Raw genomic sequence first — 16,081 nt, 5'->3', positions numbered from 1 at the left:
GCAACTAAAGTGCCCGCAGCTTCTTTTATTGCAGATCTCGCCTGTTTGAACCTCCTATAGGCTCGGGTAATCGAGAGGTGTCCCGTAGACTTTTCCAGCCGTCTCGGTACCGAATGTCGATGGTCGTTCAAGAACAAACGGGAGGGGAAGATCTATTCTTGTTGAACTGACACTACAGTTGCTTGTCATCTGCATAGATTGCCGATCATATAGCGGTGGTCTTGAGGGTTGAACGTTCAGAGATAAAGTGATTTGTGTCGTACGTGTGAGAAAATGAGGTATCTGGATTACATCGCACTAATATGGCTCAATACTACAATGTTCGGACTGACTGAGCCTGCCTCCTCTACCACGGCCTCCTCTACCACGGCCTCCTCTACCACGGCCTCCTCTACCACGGCCTCCTCCACCGGCATGTGGGTGTCGACGTACATCTGGAGTGTACTACAACACCGTTTTCACGGCGCCACCCGCGACTCAACACCCCCCCGCCCCTTCTCTGTGACATTCACCACTGTGTTTGGCTCTTCTTTAGCTCTCTTGAGCTGCCCTCTTTTTGAGTATGCAGAGGTCAACGTCGAATTCCATTGTGCCATCTCTCTTGTGACGTGACTCGGGGCCCCCTGGCCCATTGGGTATCTTGCCTATGATTCCTCTTGTTAGGTCTGGTGGCAGAATCTTGAGCAGTAGACAAGGGGGCCAAGAAAACGTACATTGCTCAACCGCATCATCTGGCACATCAAGGCCAATGTAAGAAATTTTCCCTTGGGGAACTGGGGCCGCCAAAGACGACACGATCATTGCTGAAAGAGCAAAGAGGAGAACAGTGAACTTCATTTTGTGGGACTGGGCGTGACTCTGCGATGGTTGATTGAGGGACCGGAGTAAGAAGGCAATTCCGGATTCGAAAACTGGACTCGACTTCTACTTATTATGCCCACAACACACAAGATTGATTGACACCCCCTCAAGTCCTCCTTTCTGGGATCCATGACGACTGATCAGCTCAAAAGCGTGCCAAGAGTAGAAATCTCGGCCTCGATCGAGACAATCACTCTAGGACTTAGGGTGCCTAGACTTCACGGATGTGGCTGGTAGTATCCAACGGTTTCTTCTGAGGGAGTCGAAACTGCCGAGGCTAGCACGCTTTTACCAGTGTAGCAGTCGGATATCGCTCACTTTCTGATTCTGCACTGGAAGCGTTCCAATGGCTCACGGCAAGCCGGAGGTTCGGTTCGGTAGGTGGGCTGCCAACAAGACCGCAGGTAGAGTGAAATAGGCATCAAGGAGCGCTCGCCGAACCGTGCTTTCTGTAGGAGCCAGCCACGAAAACTACCCAAGAGCGGCAGTCCTTGTATCCGCACCGGACCAGCGGTCTTGGATCGGTGTTCAGGGTGTGGTGTTTTTAGAGTGCTTACTCTTGGGACCTGTTACACCATGCTTTTGGAAGGCTTTCTCTGGGGAAAGCCAAGCTTGGACACACCACTTACACAAGCAAAAATCCGATGAAGATTATTGCCCAAGAAAAGAGTCCAGAATCCCAAGAAAGAGGGAAACGTAATTGAACTGCAAAGCATACCGATTCGAGAAAAGAAACCGACCCGGGCTTCCATACTCCGTTAATCTATCTCCTCTTGCGTCAAAGAACCGCTTTTCCCAGCCCTCTGAGCCTGGGTCAATGAAACAGTCGGCACGATGGGACATGGGAACGTGGAATCACGGACCATGACCCCGTATTCGACCAGACCTAGTGTAGGACTTCTCAACTCCATAGCCAAACAATGCGAACCGTCGGCACAGAAGTCAGCCACATAGCTACCCTGTTCTGCTGAACAGTTGCTTGCGGCTCGGAAAGGTAAGCTAGGTTGTAAATGCGACGTTTCTTTACATGAAGGCTGGACCTCATAAATCGGAGTGTTTTTGGAAGCATCTTTCCATCAACTCTCGAGGTGGGGAGTTCATGATGAACAACATGAACCAAAAATAACTCCAAGCCCAGGAACGCGGTACTATAGGGAAGGGGTTCTCCTCATAATGAAAATATCAACTTAAATTGTTCATGGGAACACAAACTTCCTTCCATCTCATCATTCTCATATCCCATGCCAGGCCGAACCTCTCCCTGGTCATTCCAAAGGGTCAAAAGTCTAGAAGTCCAAGAGTAAGCCCTACATGCCGAAGTAAATAAACGTACCACTCGGCACTTCTAGCCCGCATCGTACGGGATAGCGCGTTCAACGTCAAAAGGTCCGGCTGGCTTGGAGAGCGGGGTGTGTTTAGCCTTCCGTCTCCATATTCCTGACCTTTGCGGGATGATGTATGTTGTGAGGGGATGGGGAGAGGGAAAAGATGATCGGCGTGATCTCGATCTTTCCAAAACCAACGCAAGTCCGCGGAATGCAAACACGAATGGTGTCCTTGAGTGGTTCTCTGTTATCTTCTAAAACCCACATAGAAACATATCGAGTCTCTTTAAGATGATGTCCAGTCTCGACGAAAAGCCTCACTACACACCTCTGCTCTCACAACTACCATCCAAACACCAAAGTGATCACGATGAAGAGTCTCTCACCCCGCCACCGCCTCCATACGTCGATGAGTCTCTCATCTGGAAAAGACGCTTCTACACTCTCCTCGTCTCAAGCGTGACCGTAATCCTCTCATTAACCGCTGCCTTCACATACCATTACACCTCCTATCTAAAGAACTACTCATCAACATGTCCAATACTACCAACCACAGGCGACAACTCCGAGGTCAAAATCCCTTTTTGTATGTACTCCCCTCATACCCCTCCCCCCTTTCAATCATGATAATTAATAGTGAAAATAGCACCCGCCCCAGTAACGTACACAAACAAATTCATGAACACCGACCCCGACACCTCCAAATTCCTCGGCGAACCCCGCCCCGAACTCGACAAAGCCTGGCACGACCTCCTAGACGGAACCCTCATCTACTTCAGCGAGGACGAGCTCAAAAAGGCCGGCAACGCAGTCTCCATCAGTCGAGAGGGAGGCGGGTACGTAGGCGGTCTGGGAGTGAGCCACTCGCTACACTGCCTGGTATGTCGCCCCTCACCACCACCCCCTCCCCCCTCCCACAGCTATCCCCGCGCCAAACTGACCCTTCTTCCAGAAAAGAATAAAACAATACCTCCACCCAACCTACTACTACCCAGACATCTCCACCACCCCCGGAAACGAAACCTGGTCCGACCTCACCTCCCACGTCGACCACTGCCTCGAGTCCCTCCGCCAGCTCGTCCTCTGCACCGCCGACACAAACGTCTACACCCTCCACTGGACCGATCACTCCACCCTCAAGCCCAGCGTCAAGGTCCCCCAGCCCAACGTCTGCGTCGACTGGAAGCCGCTGCACAGGTGGATGAAGGGCCGGGGCGTCGGATTTGGGGAGATGGTTCACCCTGCTTCTCATCATTTTGGTCAGAAGAAGCCATCCTCATCGGTGGCTTCTGAATCAACAGCAACTCCCGAAGAGGAAAAAAGTGGGAAAGAAGCCGAGGTGGTGACAGGGTCCGAGTATGATTCTTGAAAACCTGATAGTGATAAAAAAGGGCCTTTGTTTTTTCGGTTGGATGTTACCTGCTTTTAGATGTCTGCTGTTTGGGGGGCGTTTGGACTTTGCTTGATTTTTGGTCCCGGATATCTATCCATTGAAGATGCCCAATGTTTGACTCATGAACAAAAACCCGTATCATCAATGTGCTTGATTCGGCCTATTTATGGTTATATTATTTATCCCCATACCGTGGAGTGTCAAGTTAAACCACCGCAAACCAAACTCCTTAACCGCTCGGTATTCCACCCTGATCATCCCTCCCACCACATTCGAGTTGAATGATGTGAGAGACATGGTTCTAGGAGCCACACAGCCCTGCTTTCGTCCGCGGTATCCCGGACCAAAAGCATCGTCTTTCCTCTCTCCTGTCGGGCCATGAGGAGCAAACTCATTGTTGGGTATCGTTCAGCCTGACAGCAGCAAAACGCTTAGCAAGTGGTTCTCCGGTGTCGTCCCTCTTAGACTTGCGACCAGACGCAGATGCAGCGGGAGAACTGGCAATGTCGTCAGAGTATCGGGAGCGTTTGGGGAGTCTCTCACCAGTGGATTCAAGGATCATCTTAAGGGTTTGGAACCCTGGCGTCTCCCGCAACTGGAACGCTTCGGCCAAGTCCTGATGGGTAGCAACTTTGCAGAGTAAAGCCTCCTCGTCCTGTTACGTTGTTAGCCACTGATCCTACCTCTTTGCCGGGCAAATGTTACCTTGGATAGGACGCTCATTTGGTGAATGTAGCAGAGAAGGTGGAAGTCCGAGACAGGCAGCCTGTTGTCGCCTGTCTGGTTCACCCTGAGAGCCTTGGCGACAGCAGAAGGTTGTTGCGCCTCGCCAACATATTCTCTGTTCTCGATCGGGAAGCCCTCGTCGGTAAACAGTGGCTTGGGTGACTCGGGGAAACCGTGGGTAAGCGTGACGAAAAGATATTCGACCGGGAATGCTGGCTTTGCGTTCTCTTGAACGTTGACGCCGTATTCGTTGATCCTGCGGTAAAACACCTCGGGGATGTAGCGTGTCCTGCTAACAGACCCATCGTCTTCCTCTTCCTCCCGCACCAGCATTTGTGTTGGGTCGGCTGAAGGCTCAATGATATCTGCCCTCACCATTTCTACCGCATCGTTTGACATCTGGTAAGCTGAAATGGAAATCTCACCCTGCTCGTTACCAGAGACGACACAAGTGACAAAGTTGGAGCCAAAGCGTCCTGCATCACTCCACTTAGATGGCTTGGGGTGCTGAGCCTGCATCCGAGCAGCAAAGCAAACCTCCTGAGAGGCGAGGAAGTATGAGTCTGCGTGTCGTTTGCATACGGCACTGCCATCGCCCTTGCCGGCGTCCAAAAGATCAGTCCAGATTACACCAACCTGCTCAAGACCGCAGAACTTGGCGATCTGGTTGATCTCTTGCTCATTTTCCCAAGCATTGAGCGAGACACCATCAACTTCATCGATCTGTGGAGGCTCATAGATGGCCTCAACCACCGCTTTGATTCCCAATGGCACAACCTCATACTCCATATACCGACCATAGAGGATGCCTAACCGTTGTGCCCCTGTCCGGCGCCAAGCGTCAAGAAACTTGTCGATGATACCCGGAGAAGCGAACTCGACGTGATCCACCATGCGGAAAGTTTGAGGTTGAAGAATGATGGCACTGGGTTGGCATTTGGTGCAGATGCCTTCCGGCCACTGTGGATGTCCTGATGGGCAGTCGCGCTTGACTCTGTAGTACGGCTCGACAAGAGGAGGAATAAACGAGCTCCCCAGCTCGGGCTTGTTTGTCGCCGAATTTGTCTTGCGCATGTAAGCGTGTACCGACATGTACTTGATCTTCTTTTCGTCGAGATATGTTTGGTTGAAGGGGTCCAACGGTGTGCAGTAGTCGCACATCCCCTTGGGTCCGTGACGGCACATTTTGGCATCCTTCCCTCGTGGGATCTTGCCATCCTTCTTGTCCAGTCTATCGTCAAGAGGGGACTGCTTCACAACCTCCCAGGGGTTCTTGATGTGTTTCACCTCGGCGTCGATGGATGGTGGTGGGTCGATGGGATGGTCCTCTGTGGGGAGAATCGGCTTTCCGTTGAGACGCGCTGTCTTTGCGAGAAGGGTTGGAGCGGACGCATCGCCGTTTGCGTTGCCATCTGCAACAGCATCCTGTTGCTTGTAACTGACAAACACAAGGTCTCCATGGCTGTTCCGGAGATGTCAGTAAGCCTACTAGTCGGAATACGCCAAGCTGCCTTACTTTAAACCTATCTGTTCCAACTTGTACTTTGCAATCTCAGAGAGGAGCTTCGACTCGGCACCGCTGGGCTGGGGGGAGAGCCGGATGGTTTGAGGGTCGACTGTCGAGGGGAGCTGAGGTAACAGCTGCTCAGCGAGCTGTTTGAAGGTGTTGCTCTTTTCCACCGTCAGGCGGATCATGCCATCAGGCGTTCGCAACCGGAGAAGCATCGGGATTGTTTGCTGTTTGCTTGGGACGGTGGGAAGAGTTGATGTGGGTAGATCAAGTTGATGGCAGCTTTGGGAAGTAAACCAGTGAAGAGCAGTTGGAGCAGTGGGGGTCGCTTCACGGATCCACGCGGACCTCCGTGTGAATATGAAGAGGAATAAGCTTTATGAGAAGCTTGAATAGTTTAAAATATTGTAGTGTAAAAACTAGAATCCTAAACTGGGGTTTGGTGAAAGCTTGGATGGAGGGAAAGCTCTCTCTCCGAGGGTCCTCCGTGACGCTGTGGCAGCTGTTCAGGCCTTCGTCATTCACTCGTGCCTGGGAGTTGAAGGCCGACAAGGTCCAGCAAGGTTGCCCCTCTACCCCACATATTGCTGATTACGGAAGCGGCAGTTTAAGACAGAGATGGTCTTTGCCTGCCGGGAGAAAAGCTTGGCAGGCTGAGAAGCCACCTAACCCCAGCCGATGCGGGACGCGGGCACCCCGAAATTCACGTTGACGTGGAGTTTGTCAAGCTGTTCTTTCGGCTCACTGTACCTTCAACCTCTACAGCCACCCGAGCTGCACAAAACCCAGAGGAAAAAGTGTCGCACACCAGGCCACGGTAGAAGCTTTTGGTCTTTTCCCGAGATCCTCTTTTGTGCGCCGTCAATCGATTGCATCAGTAGCGACAACCGCCAACACACCACCGCACTCACTTGCCAATCCGCCGAAACACCATCGTCGATATCGCACCCTAGGAACCATGTTCGACATCAATTGGCGGGGCCTCTTGCTCCCGCTGGCCTACCTGGCCGTCTTGGCTGGCACATTTGTCACATTCTCAACAGTCTACCGGAGGAGGAAAGCTCGTACGTTGGTCCTGTTCTGCTGCGCATACATCGCAATCGACTGCTAACTGTGTCTTCTCCAGTCCAAAGCGCCAATCTTGCGCCATGGTTCGGCCCGCATCTCCAACGCAACATCTACCTCTCTCTTCTGCACATGGAACCTGAGGAGGGCTCAGAGAAAGCACCTAAGATCCCAGACAGCGTCATCAGAGCTGCGCTTTTGCGCCGCGCCGTGGAGGATATCAACCGCATCATTCAAATTAGAACAGCGAAAGCGGCCTGCAGCTCTCTCCTGCAGCGCGGAAGTGTGGGCGATGACTTGTGGCAAAGGTTCCAGCGCGCCGAGAAGGAGATGGAGGACGAGCTTCGTGATGTGGTGATGGAGGTATGCTTCAGACCCAGCCTGCCATATTGTTTGGAACACTCGTTGATTGACATGACCAGGCCAATGCTCTTGTACCAGGATGGGGCCAAATCATCTTCCAGTCCGCCAACGAAATTGCCGCCAACAAGGTCCTCCGCGACAGACTCGACGAGATCGAGGCGCAAGCCGACAAGGAGAAGGAATGGTGGGAGAAGCGCCGTGCCACCATTCAGACCGAGTTCATGAAGGAGCTGGACACCGAGTCGGAAAAGTCCAACACCAGACCCAGCACTAGCAGTGCTGATGAGCCTGTGCTCGTAGACGGACCCTCGACCCCGCAAGGGGGCCCCAGAAAGAGGAAAGGCAAGAAATAGGAAGCTGGCCAACCCAAGAGGGGCAAGGCGAGGAGGTAGTCGTGAGCAGGTGTGGCTTGGACAAGGGGAATGGCCCGGGTGTTTTTCTTTCCTTTTTTTTTCTTGACAAGAGACAGTTCATCTTGAGATTTTTGACACCACTGTACAGTAAAAGGGGTCGTGGCTGGGGGTTCAGGTTACCTACCTGGGTTAGGTTCAGTTGACGGCAAGCATCTTTTTGCATGGCGTTACGGGTTGGAACAAGCAAATTCATTGGGTCGGTTCATATATCTCAGTCCTGATTGGATTCTTGATTGACTCAGCGCTCTGTGGCAGAAGTAATGGCAGGCTATACCGCACCGAGTATTATTTCACGTCACAGTTCATGTTCACACTTCATCCTCTCATCTCGCGTCAAGTTGATGATTACAGCAAGGCATGATATCAAACAAGAATATTATTAGGTGTGCGACATCCCAAAAAGCCAAATCCTAGAACGAAAACAAATCATCGCTGTAGTCGCTCGCTTCAAGCCGTTGCGGTCTCTACTCCTCCATACTCACCATTCCTTCCTGTTGTCTTGTACCAGATTGTATTTTCAAAACCTCCTCCAACCACCCATCTTCCCCCTAGCCTCCTCCTGCTCTCTTTCTCTGTCCATCCGCCTCCTAATCTCCTCCCTGATCCGCTCCTCGCTCCACCCCATCATCTCTTGCACCTGCCGGTTCACGACGGGACTGTCACACCCGCGGAGGCCGATGAACCGTCCGAGCTTCCGCCTCTTGTCTTCGATGGTCATGCCCTCGGAGGGCCAGTAGACGGGGCAGGGGTACTGGGAGGTGTAGACGGAGGGTGTGCGCTGGTGGTAAAAGTGGGCGAGCTCGTCGAGTTGAGCTTCGGTCAAGAGCCAGAAGTTGAGGAGGGTGGAGGGGAAGGAGGGGTGGACGAGGCCGGTGGTGAGCTGGACCAAGGGGGCGAGCTGGAGGGACATTTGGGAGAGTTTGGCTGCGAAGGAGGGGGAGATGTGGGAGCGGCAGGTGGTGAGGTTCGGGCGGGGGGAACGGGGGAAGAAGGGGGAGGGTCGGTGGGGGGAGCGGGGGGAGGTAGGGTCCATTTTTGTTTTTGTGTTAAATGGTGACTTTTGTGTGCTGTGGAAGTGATGTTTGTAAGTAAGAGGCGGCGGCGGCGGCGGCGGTGGTGGTGGTGGTCTGGCCGGTATTAAGTGGTGGACTCTCTTGGTGGTGAGTGAGTGAGTTGTGGTACTGAGAGGGGGTATGAGATGAGAGTCTTGGAATATATGAGAGAAAAAAGATCGGTGATAGTGTAAAAGAGGAGAGATTAAACTAGAAGATGTGAGAGAGGGGATGAAAAAGCCCCAAATAAATAACAATCTGCCGGTGGGGGTGAAATATATGCTGCCAGCAGCGAAAGGGGTGTTGTAGTCACTGTTGATAACTTCTTTCGGGCAGAGGTGAAAGCCAGTGACAAGTCGAGGTTTTTGTTCTACTGTTGTTGTCTTAAGTGTTAGCACAACAGTGGCGTTTTTTGCAACAGTTTGTCTAGGTTGGTAAGGATAAGAATACTTGGTTGCCGAACTAGAAAGCGAGAGAGGGAAAAGAAAAACAGAAAAACAGACCCCCTCAGGGGCACTTCGTGGCTTCTTGTATAACCGTCCCAGTCACCATCACCAAATACACTTCCTTTGAGAGCGGCCGGTTTGATGCCAAAAGCGGCCGTGACATTTTTGTTGACTGGCCCCCTTTGTCCCAGCAGTGGGAAGAGCTGCTATTTCTACACTTTTTCCCTTTAAGGGATAAAAATGGTACCTTTTCTACTGTCTTTATCCGTCCTCTAAGACATTGCTCCCGCATAAAGAAAAATTCCAACAAACTCTTGTTCCTGAAAAGACCTCGCTAACAATGCATTAATCAACTCCTCAACCTAACCAAAATTCCTACGGCAGGCAGGGGTGAGACAAACCTACCTTCACCCACCACCAACCCGAAAACCCCCCGAATCCGGAATCACAACCACTTCAACTTGGCAATGTGATCGGCCTTCTTCTTGCTCTGCTTCACGAATCCCATGGCTCTCATCTCCGCCAGCCCCTGGTAGAACAGCACGAGCGCCGACCTCTCGTCCATCCCGATCTCCGAGTCCTCGCCCACGAGCGCATAGTACGCCGCCCACAAGTCCGCAACGTTGATTGACGCGCCCGCCTCGGAGTACAGATGGTACAAAATAGACGTAGCAGGCAGCGTCCCCACCATTGAGCCATTCGCCTTGTCGCAACAAGCACAACCAAGGTAGTCATGCGGGCGAGACAATGCGCGGGCAAACGTGGCACCCGGCCGGGGAACAAAGACGTCTTCGTAGGGCAGGTGATAGTCGTACTGCCAAACCTCGTTGAGAAACAGGTTTGACAGTGGTTCGCAGCCCACTAGAGTCTTGAAGAAGGCGAAAAAGTCATCGATGGCTGCTGTAAAAGCATTGTCTTCCTCCGTCAGCGTGGCTGTGTCGCGACTGAGCTGAACTTTCTGCGCAACAACGGTTGTGCGGAGGACTCTGCTTTGAGAGCTGTATTTGCTCTTGAGGCTGGTTTTCTTCTTCTTGGACGTCTCTATCAGTCGTTCCACATCTGCGCGGAGCGCTTCAAATTTATCGATCGCGGCTTCGGCGTCCTGACCGATGCCCATGCCATTCCAGTGAAGAGATGGGTTGCCATCTACGATGACGGTCATCACGCGTTTGATGAGACCAATGAGCTCCTCTGGAGTTGACCGTTTGATGGCATCGCCCAGGTCGAATGGTCCAGGCGACTGATCCAGGGAAATCCCTTCGTCCAGAGCTGCCTCGTAGAGCTCAACAAACGACCTCTTCGAATGCTCAGTAGCAATAACCAAGGCCAACGACTGAAGAAGCTTTCCTAGATATTGCTGTCGTTTGGCGGCCTGCCTGTTGATTCTACCCTTGAGATAGTCATCATTCTCCAGCAACAATCGCGCGTGATCCAGCCGTCCGTCCTCGACAGACTGTTCCACATGTGACTTGAACGACTCCAGCATCCTCACTGCCTCGAGGTGTTCCGACTGTAGAATTTCCTTGTCCAGCTTCTGACCGTCGACAAGTAGAGCGCTTAGCGGATTGGCGTAGAAGTGGTTCATGTACGCATACTACACCGTTTTCAGGTCAGCATATTCTGTCTCGAGACATGTCTTCCTAAAACATACCTTGAGCGAGCTAACAAAAGCTCCCACCCCCGCAACCTGCTCCTGCTGCCTTCTCACCAACTTCCTCAACAACCCCGGCCCGATCCTCAGTTGTGCCTTCGTCCCCGCCACCGCAGCCATGATCACGCTCTCAAGCACAGCATTAGCCTGCACAACATCAAACTGCGCCCCGTATAGCTGCCTCGCCGTCGTCTTGAGCAGCCTCGCCTGGAAAAGCTCAACCGAAGTAGCAATCCCAAACAACACCGAAAACTGAATCCGATCCTGCCATGAACTATTCCCCTTGTCAACATCACCCTCTCCATTTTACTGCAAAAAGATATAACTCACTGAAACAACCCAACCAACTCCCCCACCAACCCCGTATCAAAAGCCTCACTATCCTGAAAAGCAACCACCACCCTCCCCCCTCCCCTCCCCTCCATCTCCACCCTCAACGCCTCAAGATCATAATCCAAATACCTCCTCCCTCCCCCTCTCATCCTCCCATCCTCCCCCCCTCCCCCTTCCTGACCTCCCATCCCCTCCCTAACAATCCTCTTCAACCCCCCCTTCAAATTCCCCACCTCCCCCGCCCTCAACCGTACAAACCTCCCCCTCCCCTCCCCCCGTTCAGCCAACACATCCCCCAACTGCGAAAACAGCAAATCCTGGCCCGCAATATTAGGTCCCGTGATGATAAACCCAGCCGGAACCCTCCCCCTCCCCTCACATTCATGAACATCACTGTTCAAAAACTCGACAACCTCCTCCAGAGTCTGACGGTTCGCATCCCTCAGCACACTCTCAATCTCGCTCTCCAAAACCGGCCAGGTAGACTCGTAGGTCTTTTTTCGGAGGTCGGCCGCCGAGGGGGACTCGAGGCCGTTGAACAATCTGGGCCACTGACGCCCTTCATCATCATCTTTTTCCTGGGCAGGAAGAGGAGCAGCGGTATCCTTTTCCGACACCCTCCTCCTTTTCGCCGGCCGACCTGGCGCAGATTTTGTTGTGGTAGTTGGCGATGCATTTGTTGCGGCAGTGGTGATCGGTGGTGCAGTAAACATGTATGCTACCTAATACAACTCTCATCAGCACATCAAATCAATTCAACTCCCAAACCCTACAAACACTCACCCTGTGATCATCCTCCTGGAATAAACTCGTGTCGTCAAACTCGGCCATTTTAATCTCAAGACAGAAACTACGGGGTTTGACAATAAAGTTGATAAGACACGTTGTCGCGTGAAAGTGTTCATGAAGGTTCTCGAAACCGTTCCGTCGTAGCGTGTTTGATTGAAAGATGCTAACTTACACGTCACAACTGTAATCTTACACCGCCACAATTTGCAGCCACTTCCATAACCCCCTTGACGGGATTGTGGCACTCTTCACATCTCATCTCATTCACTACCTATTCATCCTCACTCATCAAGCAGGCAGGTGGGAAAAAACGATAATTGCTAATCATACTACTATACCTCAACACTATTAACTCCATAAAAAAGCCAAAGGAAGCAGTCCATCATCGAGATATGCCAAGCGCCTACTCGACAACAGTGACAGAGATAGAGAGAGTGCGTTTTTCGGTATGACGAAGAAAACACATGGCCAGAATAAAAAATAAAATAATAAACAAAAAAGCTCGACTCCTTTCCTTCTTTCTGCTGCTTTATTCCGTCCCATAATCTCTCCTCTTTCCTCCGTGGCCTCCCTCTACTACCCTAACCCCCTTTTCATCTTCCCAGCAGCAGCAAGATTATCGGCTCCCTTATCCCCCCCCAGACCTCTCTCTGCTAGTAACGTCCACGCTTCCGCTCTCCTTTGTACACTCTCCCAAGGCAGCCCCAAGAGAGAGAAAGATGAAAATATGGAAAACCCTAGCAAACGTTGTGCGAGCCTGTATTTAAAAAGAGCCAGAACACCACCAACCACCTCCCTACCCCAAAACCAGACCAGGAAAACGTTCCCCTTGTGTGTTGTTGTGCAAAGGGAGAAAAAAAGACAGAAAAAAACACAAAACTCAGAACCGCCTAGTTTTACACAAACAGGATACTGCCAAGCTTGCTGATGACCATTGCTAAAATGCTCCCCAACGCACTTTTGGACCCCCTTGAACAATTTTTGCCGCCAAATCCCCGCTTGTCGACTCTTGATGGAGTCCCGCTTTGCTGCCAGCGATGTGGTCGTAACGATATGGGAAATTCAGTTCAGCCCGTCGTTTAGGCGGACGCCTCAACAGCATCTGGCTTGGCCTGATGTAAATTGTCAGTCAATGTCACTCGAAAGAATTGTTCCATGTACTGCAGGCTCACCTCATCAACATCCATCTTGTCTGCAGGCTCTGAAGCCTCCTCAGACTTCTCCATGGTCTTCTTCGCTGGAGATTCATCCTTCTTCTCCTCCTTTGGCTCTTCCTTGGCCTCCTCCTTCTCGGCCTTTGCGGGCTCATCAGCCTTGACACCATTGGTCTTGGCCTCTTTGGGCGCTGTGCCGTTGACAGCCTTGGCCGCAGGAGCTGGAGCCACCGCTCCTCCATCAACCGCAAGAAGCTCATTCCACTTGTTGAGCAGCACTTGAGAGCGTGACTTGAAGTTGAATTCCTTCTCTTTGGGAATATTCTCCAGCTTCAGAATCGCCTTCAAGACCTTGTTGATCTTGGTTGTCCGGATGATGCTGACCTCCAGATTTGGGAAGCCCTCGAGCTTGGTGATGTACTCGGACATGGTGGCCATCTCCTCCGCCTTGGGCTCTTGGTCCCTAGTAAGAAGACCTTTCTGGAGCTTGTGCCGCAGGAAAAGCACCTCCCGCTCCTTTCTCTCCCTCTGTTCCTGTGGCGACAACTCGGGCTCCTTGGGAGCTTCAGAAGCTTCCTTCTCGACCTTCTTATCCTCACCGTCCTTTGTCTTTTTAGACTTGGTCTTTGTGGCCTTCGCATCAGGCTTGGCCTTGGCTGAAGGTGTGGCACCGTTGGTTGCCTTGGGAGTCGCGTTGCTCGTCAGCTTAATCTTGGTCTTCTTAACTGACTCTGTGCGCTGAGGAGTCTATCGAAGGGCATATAAGCAAATGTCATGACGAAAACCGGGTGTGTGACTGCTTACCTCTGCTGGCTCATCCGCCTTTCTCTTCTTCGATTTCTTCTCCTTGGGAGGTGTGCTGTTCTCGGCATCATCGTCCATATCAACATCCTCATCGACGACAGCAGACGACTTCTTCTTCCCCTTGGGGGTAGCCGCCTTCGCAGCCTTGGCCCTCTCCTTCTCCTCCTGTTCCGCCTGGTATTGGTCAAGAACATCCTTGTAAAACTGGAGGGGGTGTTGCTCGGCGGCGAGTTTGTGAGCCGCCTGGAGGTCTTTCCTCATCTTGTCGGTGTTGATATTCTTAACCTCCTCAGGGTCAAGGTCGATAAGCTCTCCATTTGGTACCCAGCCACTGTAAACAGAGGCGCATTAGCATTCAGCGCCCAGAAAAACCTTAACGACAACATCGGGGCGAACATGAGAATGAAAACTCACAATTCGTTGGTGTAAAGGTACATGACGGGGAAAGTCCGGTCGGCGACCTTCTTGGCGCCATCGGCGTAGTCGTCGCGGTATGTGCCGTCCTGCCGCTTGGCAGTTACTGGGCGAGACTTGAGCAATGAGTCGGGCAGCATGCCCTCATCGCAGATGATCACTGGCCATTGCGGGTGGCCCTTGAGCTTGACAAAGAAGTATTGGCCTGGCTGGGCGTCGGTGTGCAGAATGCGCGGCTTTGATGCCTTTCTGTTCAACTTCTTTCCCTTCGCCTCGCCAGCACCAATTGACTTGCGGTTGGCCTTAGCCTTGGGGGCCGCATCGGCATTGTTGTCGGCGGATGGTTGGGATGGGGCTCCAGCCTCAGAAGCATCGGCAGCGTCTGTCATCTCGACGTCTGGCTTCTCTTCGGCTTGCTCGGCGGTCTTCTCGGCAGCTGGTGCTGATAACAGATGATGGTTAGCTAGATGTAGTGGCGAGGATGTAAGTGGCCTGCCTGGCAGGTGTTGTGGAACATGTTACCCTCTTCCGCTTTGTTGTCAGAGGCTTCCTCGGCAGGAGCAGACTCGACGGCAGCCTTGGACTCGGCCGCAATGGCCTCTTTGATGTCTTGGGCAGCAGGGGCAATAGGCGCGTCCTCCTCCTTCTTCTCGACAGCTGGTTGCGCGGCCTCAGAGGCGGGCGCGACTGGAGAACCTTCTCGTGACATTTTGGGTCGGTTAGGGTGATGTCAGCGAAGGATCGCGACGGGGACGTGACAGGTTGTTTGTCGTGTGCAGACTTGGACTTGGACGCGTTGAGCGCGTGGAAGTCTTATATCAAGAGTGGCGCGGCCTCGGGTGATGGATTCGATGCTGTTCCGATGGGCGCGCGATGAAAAGACAAGACACAATGGCGAAGCGCTAGGACAATGGAAGGTGGTTGCGCGGAAGTTTGGAGAAGCCTTCGCGAGAAGAGAAATTATTTGAGGGCAGTACACGAAGGAAGTGGTCCGAGCGTCTGGCGTGCGTGTGGTTCCTTGGTGGGTGAGTGGGTGTGAGGGAGCTTTTACTTTGCTCTTCCAGGTCTTGGTCTCTTCTCCCCCTATCAAAGGAGGCGGAGTGTGCGGAGTGCCGCTGTGTGTGGTCAGACCAACAACAAACCCAAAGAGGAGCTGCCTGTCTTGTCTACCTTTACGCCGCCTTGCGCTTGGCCCTTGTCACCCTGTCACTTGTCACCAGCTTGTCTCCTAACATCACTCTTAGAGGAGTACATAGGTGATCGAGGGCCAAGCAACCAGCCCTCTCTTCTCGCCACCACCTTCTCCACCACCAGCACCTCCTCCTCCCAAGATCATCCACATCTCCATCCACGTCCCCATTTCCATCCACGTCCCCATCTCCATCCACGTCCCCATCTCCATCCCCGTCCCCATCTCCATCCCCGTCCCCTTCCCACTTCCCGTCCCCCTTGAGCCTGTTCAACAACAGCATCCGGAAACCCCACATGGCTTTCCGACTTCAGCCTGAGAGACCATCTCGTGACGTAGACCATCCCCCAACAGCAAAGGTAATGCCCCCAAGTAGATTGAGACCAAAACAGACATCAAAGTTAATGTTATATTATACCTCCAGATCCCATTCTATACCATATACACACGCTCAACTAACCGCCCTTGATGACAATAAGAGAGAAATCCGATTGGGAATGAAGACAATATTTTGACCCCCCCCCCAAGCTCTGAACCAACAAAACCCCCCACCACCACTTCACATTCCTCCCAAAAGCCCTCCGCATCACCCA

General features: G+C 52.5%; 7 protein-coding genes across 7 annotated transcripts; 2 read left to right on the top strand and 5 right to left on the bottom strand.

Moving 5' to 3' along the window:
- Window positions 1-384: 384 nt before the first annotated feature.
- Window positions 385-1,476, bottom strand: QC761_113195 (uncharacterized protein). Its single transcript, XM_062874593.1, has 2 exons — window positions 714-1,476; window positions 385-644 (listed from the first exon to the last, which is right to left on the bottom strand). The coding sequence occupies exons 1-2, from the start codon at window positions 835-837 to the stop codon at window positions 532-534; spliced, it is 237 nt and encodes a 78-aa protein (XP_062737837.1). The 5' UTR covers window positions 838-1,476; the 3' UTR covers window positions 385-531.
- Window positions 1,477-1,581: 105 nt separating this feature from the next.
- QC761_113200 (uncharacterized protein) lies at window positions 1,582-3,810 on the top strand. The gene is made up of 3 exons (XM_062874594.1): window positions 1,582-2,772; window positions 2,833-3,065; window positions 3,139-3,810. The coding sequence occupies exons 1-3, from the start codon at window positions 2,478-2,480 to the stop codon at window positions 3,553-3,555; spliced, it is 945 nt and encodes a 314-aa protein (XP_062737836.1). The 5' UTR covers window positions 1,582-2,477; the 3' UTR covers window positions 3,556-3,810.
- Window positions 3,622-6,765, bottom strand: NPL4 (nuclear protein localization protein 4). The gene is made up of 4 exons (XM_062874595.1): window positions 5,822-6,765; window positions 4,285-5,767; window positions 4,123-4,234; window positions 3,622-3,992 (listed from the first exon to the last, which is right to left on the bottom strand). The coding sequence occupies exons 1-4, from the start codon at window positions 6,028-6,030 to the stop codon at window positions 3,988-3,990; spliced, it is 1,809 nt and encodes a 602-aa protein (XP_062737835.1). The 5' UTR covers window positions 6,031-6,765; the 3' UTR covers window positions 3,622-3,987.
- sec66 (Translocation protein S66) lies at window positions 6,400-7,991 on the top strand. The gene is made up of 3 exons (XM_062874596.1): window positions 6,400-6,879; window positions 6,942-7,243; window positions 7,303-7,991. The coding sequence occupies exons 1-3, from the start codon at window positions 6,774-6,776 to the stop codon at window positions 7,594-7,596; spliced, it is 702 nt and encodes a 233-aa protein (XP_062737834.1). The 5' UTR covers window positions 6,400-6,773; the 3' UTR covers window positions 7,597-7,991.
- Window positions 7,992-8,173: 182 nt separating this feature from the next.
- QC761_113230 (uncharacterized protein) lies at window positions 8,174-8,689 on the bottom strand (the record flags this gene model as incomplete). Its single annotated transcript, XM_062874597.1, has 1 exon — window positions 8,174-8,689. The coding sequence occupies one exon, from the start codon at window positions 8,687-8,689 to the stop codon at window positions 8,174-8,176; it is 516 nt and encodes a 171-aa protein (XP_062737833.1).
- Window positions 8,690-9,599: 910 nt separating this feature from the next.
- Window positions 9,600-11,969, bottom strand: ORC3 (Origin recognition complex subunit 3; the record flags this gene model as incomplete). The annotated part of the gene is made up of 4 exons (XM_062874598.1): window positions 9,600-10,748; window positions 10,806-11,079; window positions 11,136-11,860; window positions 11,922-11,969. The coding sequence occupies 4 exons, from the start codon at window positions 11,967-11,969 to the stop codon at window positions 9,600-9,602; spliced, it is 2,196 nt and encodes a 731-aa protein (XP_062737832.1).
- A 1,037-nt stretch (window positions 11,970-13,006) lies between these two features.
- On the bottom strand, window positions 13,007-15,995 carry QC761_113238 (uncharacterized protein; the record flags this gene model as incomplete). Its single annotated transcript, XM_062874599.1, is given in 5 exon segments — window positions 13,007-13,039; window positions 13,100-13,828; window positions 13,886-14,216; window positions 14,300-15,674; window positions 15,692-15,995. 4 exon segments carry the CDS (start codon window positions 14,686-14,688, stop codon window positions 13,007-13,009), a joined length of 1,482 nt encoding a protein of 493 aa, XP_062737831.1. The 5' UTR covers window positions 14,689-15,674; window positions 15,692-15,995.
- Window positions 15,996-16,081: the final 86 nt, after the last annotated feature.

The sequence above is a fragment of the Podospora bellae-mahoneyi genome (genome assembly GCF_035222275.1).
Source record: "Podospora bellae-mahoneyi strain CBS 112042 chromosome 1 map unlocalized CBS112042p_1, whole genome shotgun sequence".
Classification (NCBI taxonomy): domain Eukaryota; kingdom Fungi; phylum Ascomycota; class Sordariomycetes; order Sordariales; family Podosporaceae; genus Podospora; species Podospora bellae-mahoneyi.
Note: the sequence above shows the minus strand (reverse complement) of the source record. Positions and strands in the feature narration are given on the sequence as shown.

Bases quoted from the DNA above. Each gene is read 5' to 3' on its own strand.
- QC761_113195 (XM_062874593.1), bottom strand. From the start codon at position 837: ATGAAGTTCACTGTTCTCCTCTTTGCTCTTTCAGCAATGATCGTGTCG. The intron at 645-713 runs GTACGTTTTCTT...GAGGAATCATAG, and splicing joins AGATGATGCGGTTGAGCAAT to GCAAGATACCCAATGGGCCA.
- QC761_113200 (XM_062874594.1), top strand. From the start codon at position 2,478: ATGATGTCCAGTCTCGACGAAAAGCCTCACTACACACCTCTGCTCTCA. The intron at 2,773-2,832 runs GTATGTACTCCC...TAGTGAAAATAG, and splicing joins CGAGGTCAAAATCCCTTTTT to CACCCGCCCCAGTAACGTAC. The intron at 3,066-3,138 runs GTATGTCGCCCC...CCCTTCTTCCAG, and splicing joins GCCACTCGCTACACTGCCTG to AAAAGAATAAAACAATACCT.
- sec66 (XM_062874596.1), top strand. From the start codon at position 6,774: ATGTTCGACATCAATTGGCGGGGCCTCTTGCTCCCGCTGGCCTACCTG. The intron at 6,880-6,941 runs GTACGTTGGTCC...TGTCTTCTCCAG, and splicing joins CTACCGGAGGAGGAAAGCTC to TCCAAAGCGCCAATCTTGCG. The intron at 7,244-7,302 runs GTATGCTTCAGA...TGACATGACCAG, and splicing joins TTCGTGATGTGGTGATGGAG to GCCAATGCTCTTGTACCAGG.
- NPL4 (XM_062874595.1), bottom strand. From the start codon at position 6,030: ATGCTTCTCCGGTTGCGAACGCCTGATGGCATGATCCGCCTGACGGTG. The intron at 5,768-5,821 runs GTAAGGCAGCTT...TCTCCGGAACAG, and splicing joins TTGGAACAGATAGGTTTAAA to CCATGGAGACCTTGTGTTTG. The intron at 4,235-4,284 runs GTAACATTTGCC...ACAACGTAACAG, and splicing joins AAATGAGCGTCCTATCCAAG to GACGAGGAGGCTTTACTCTG.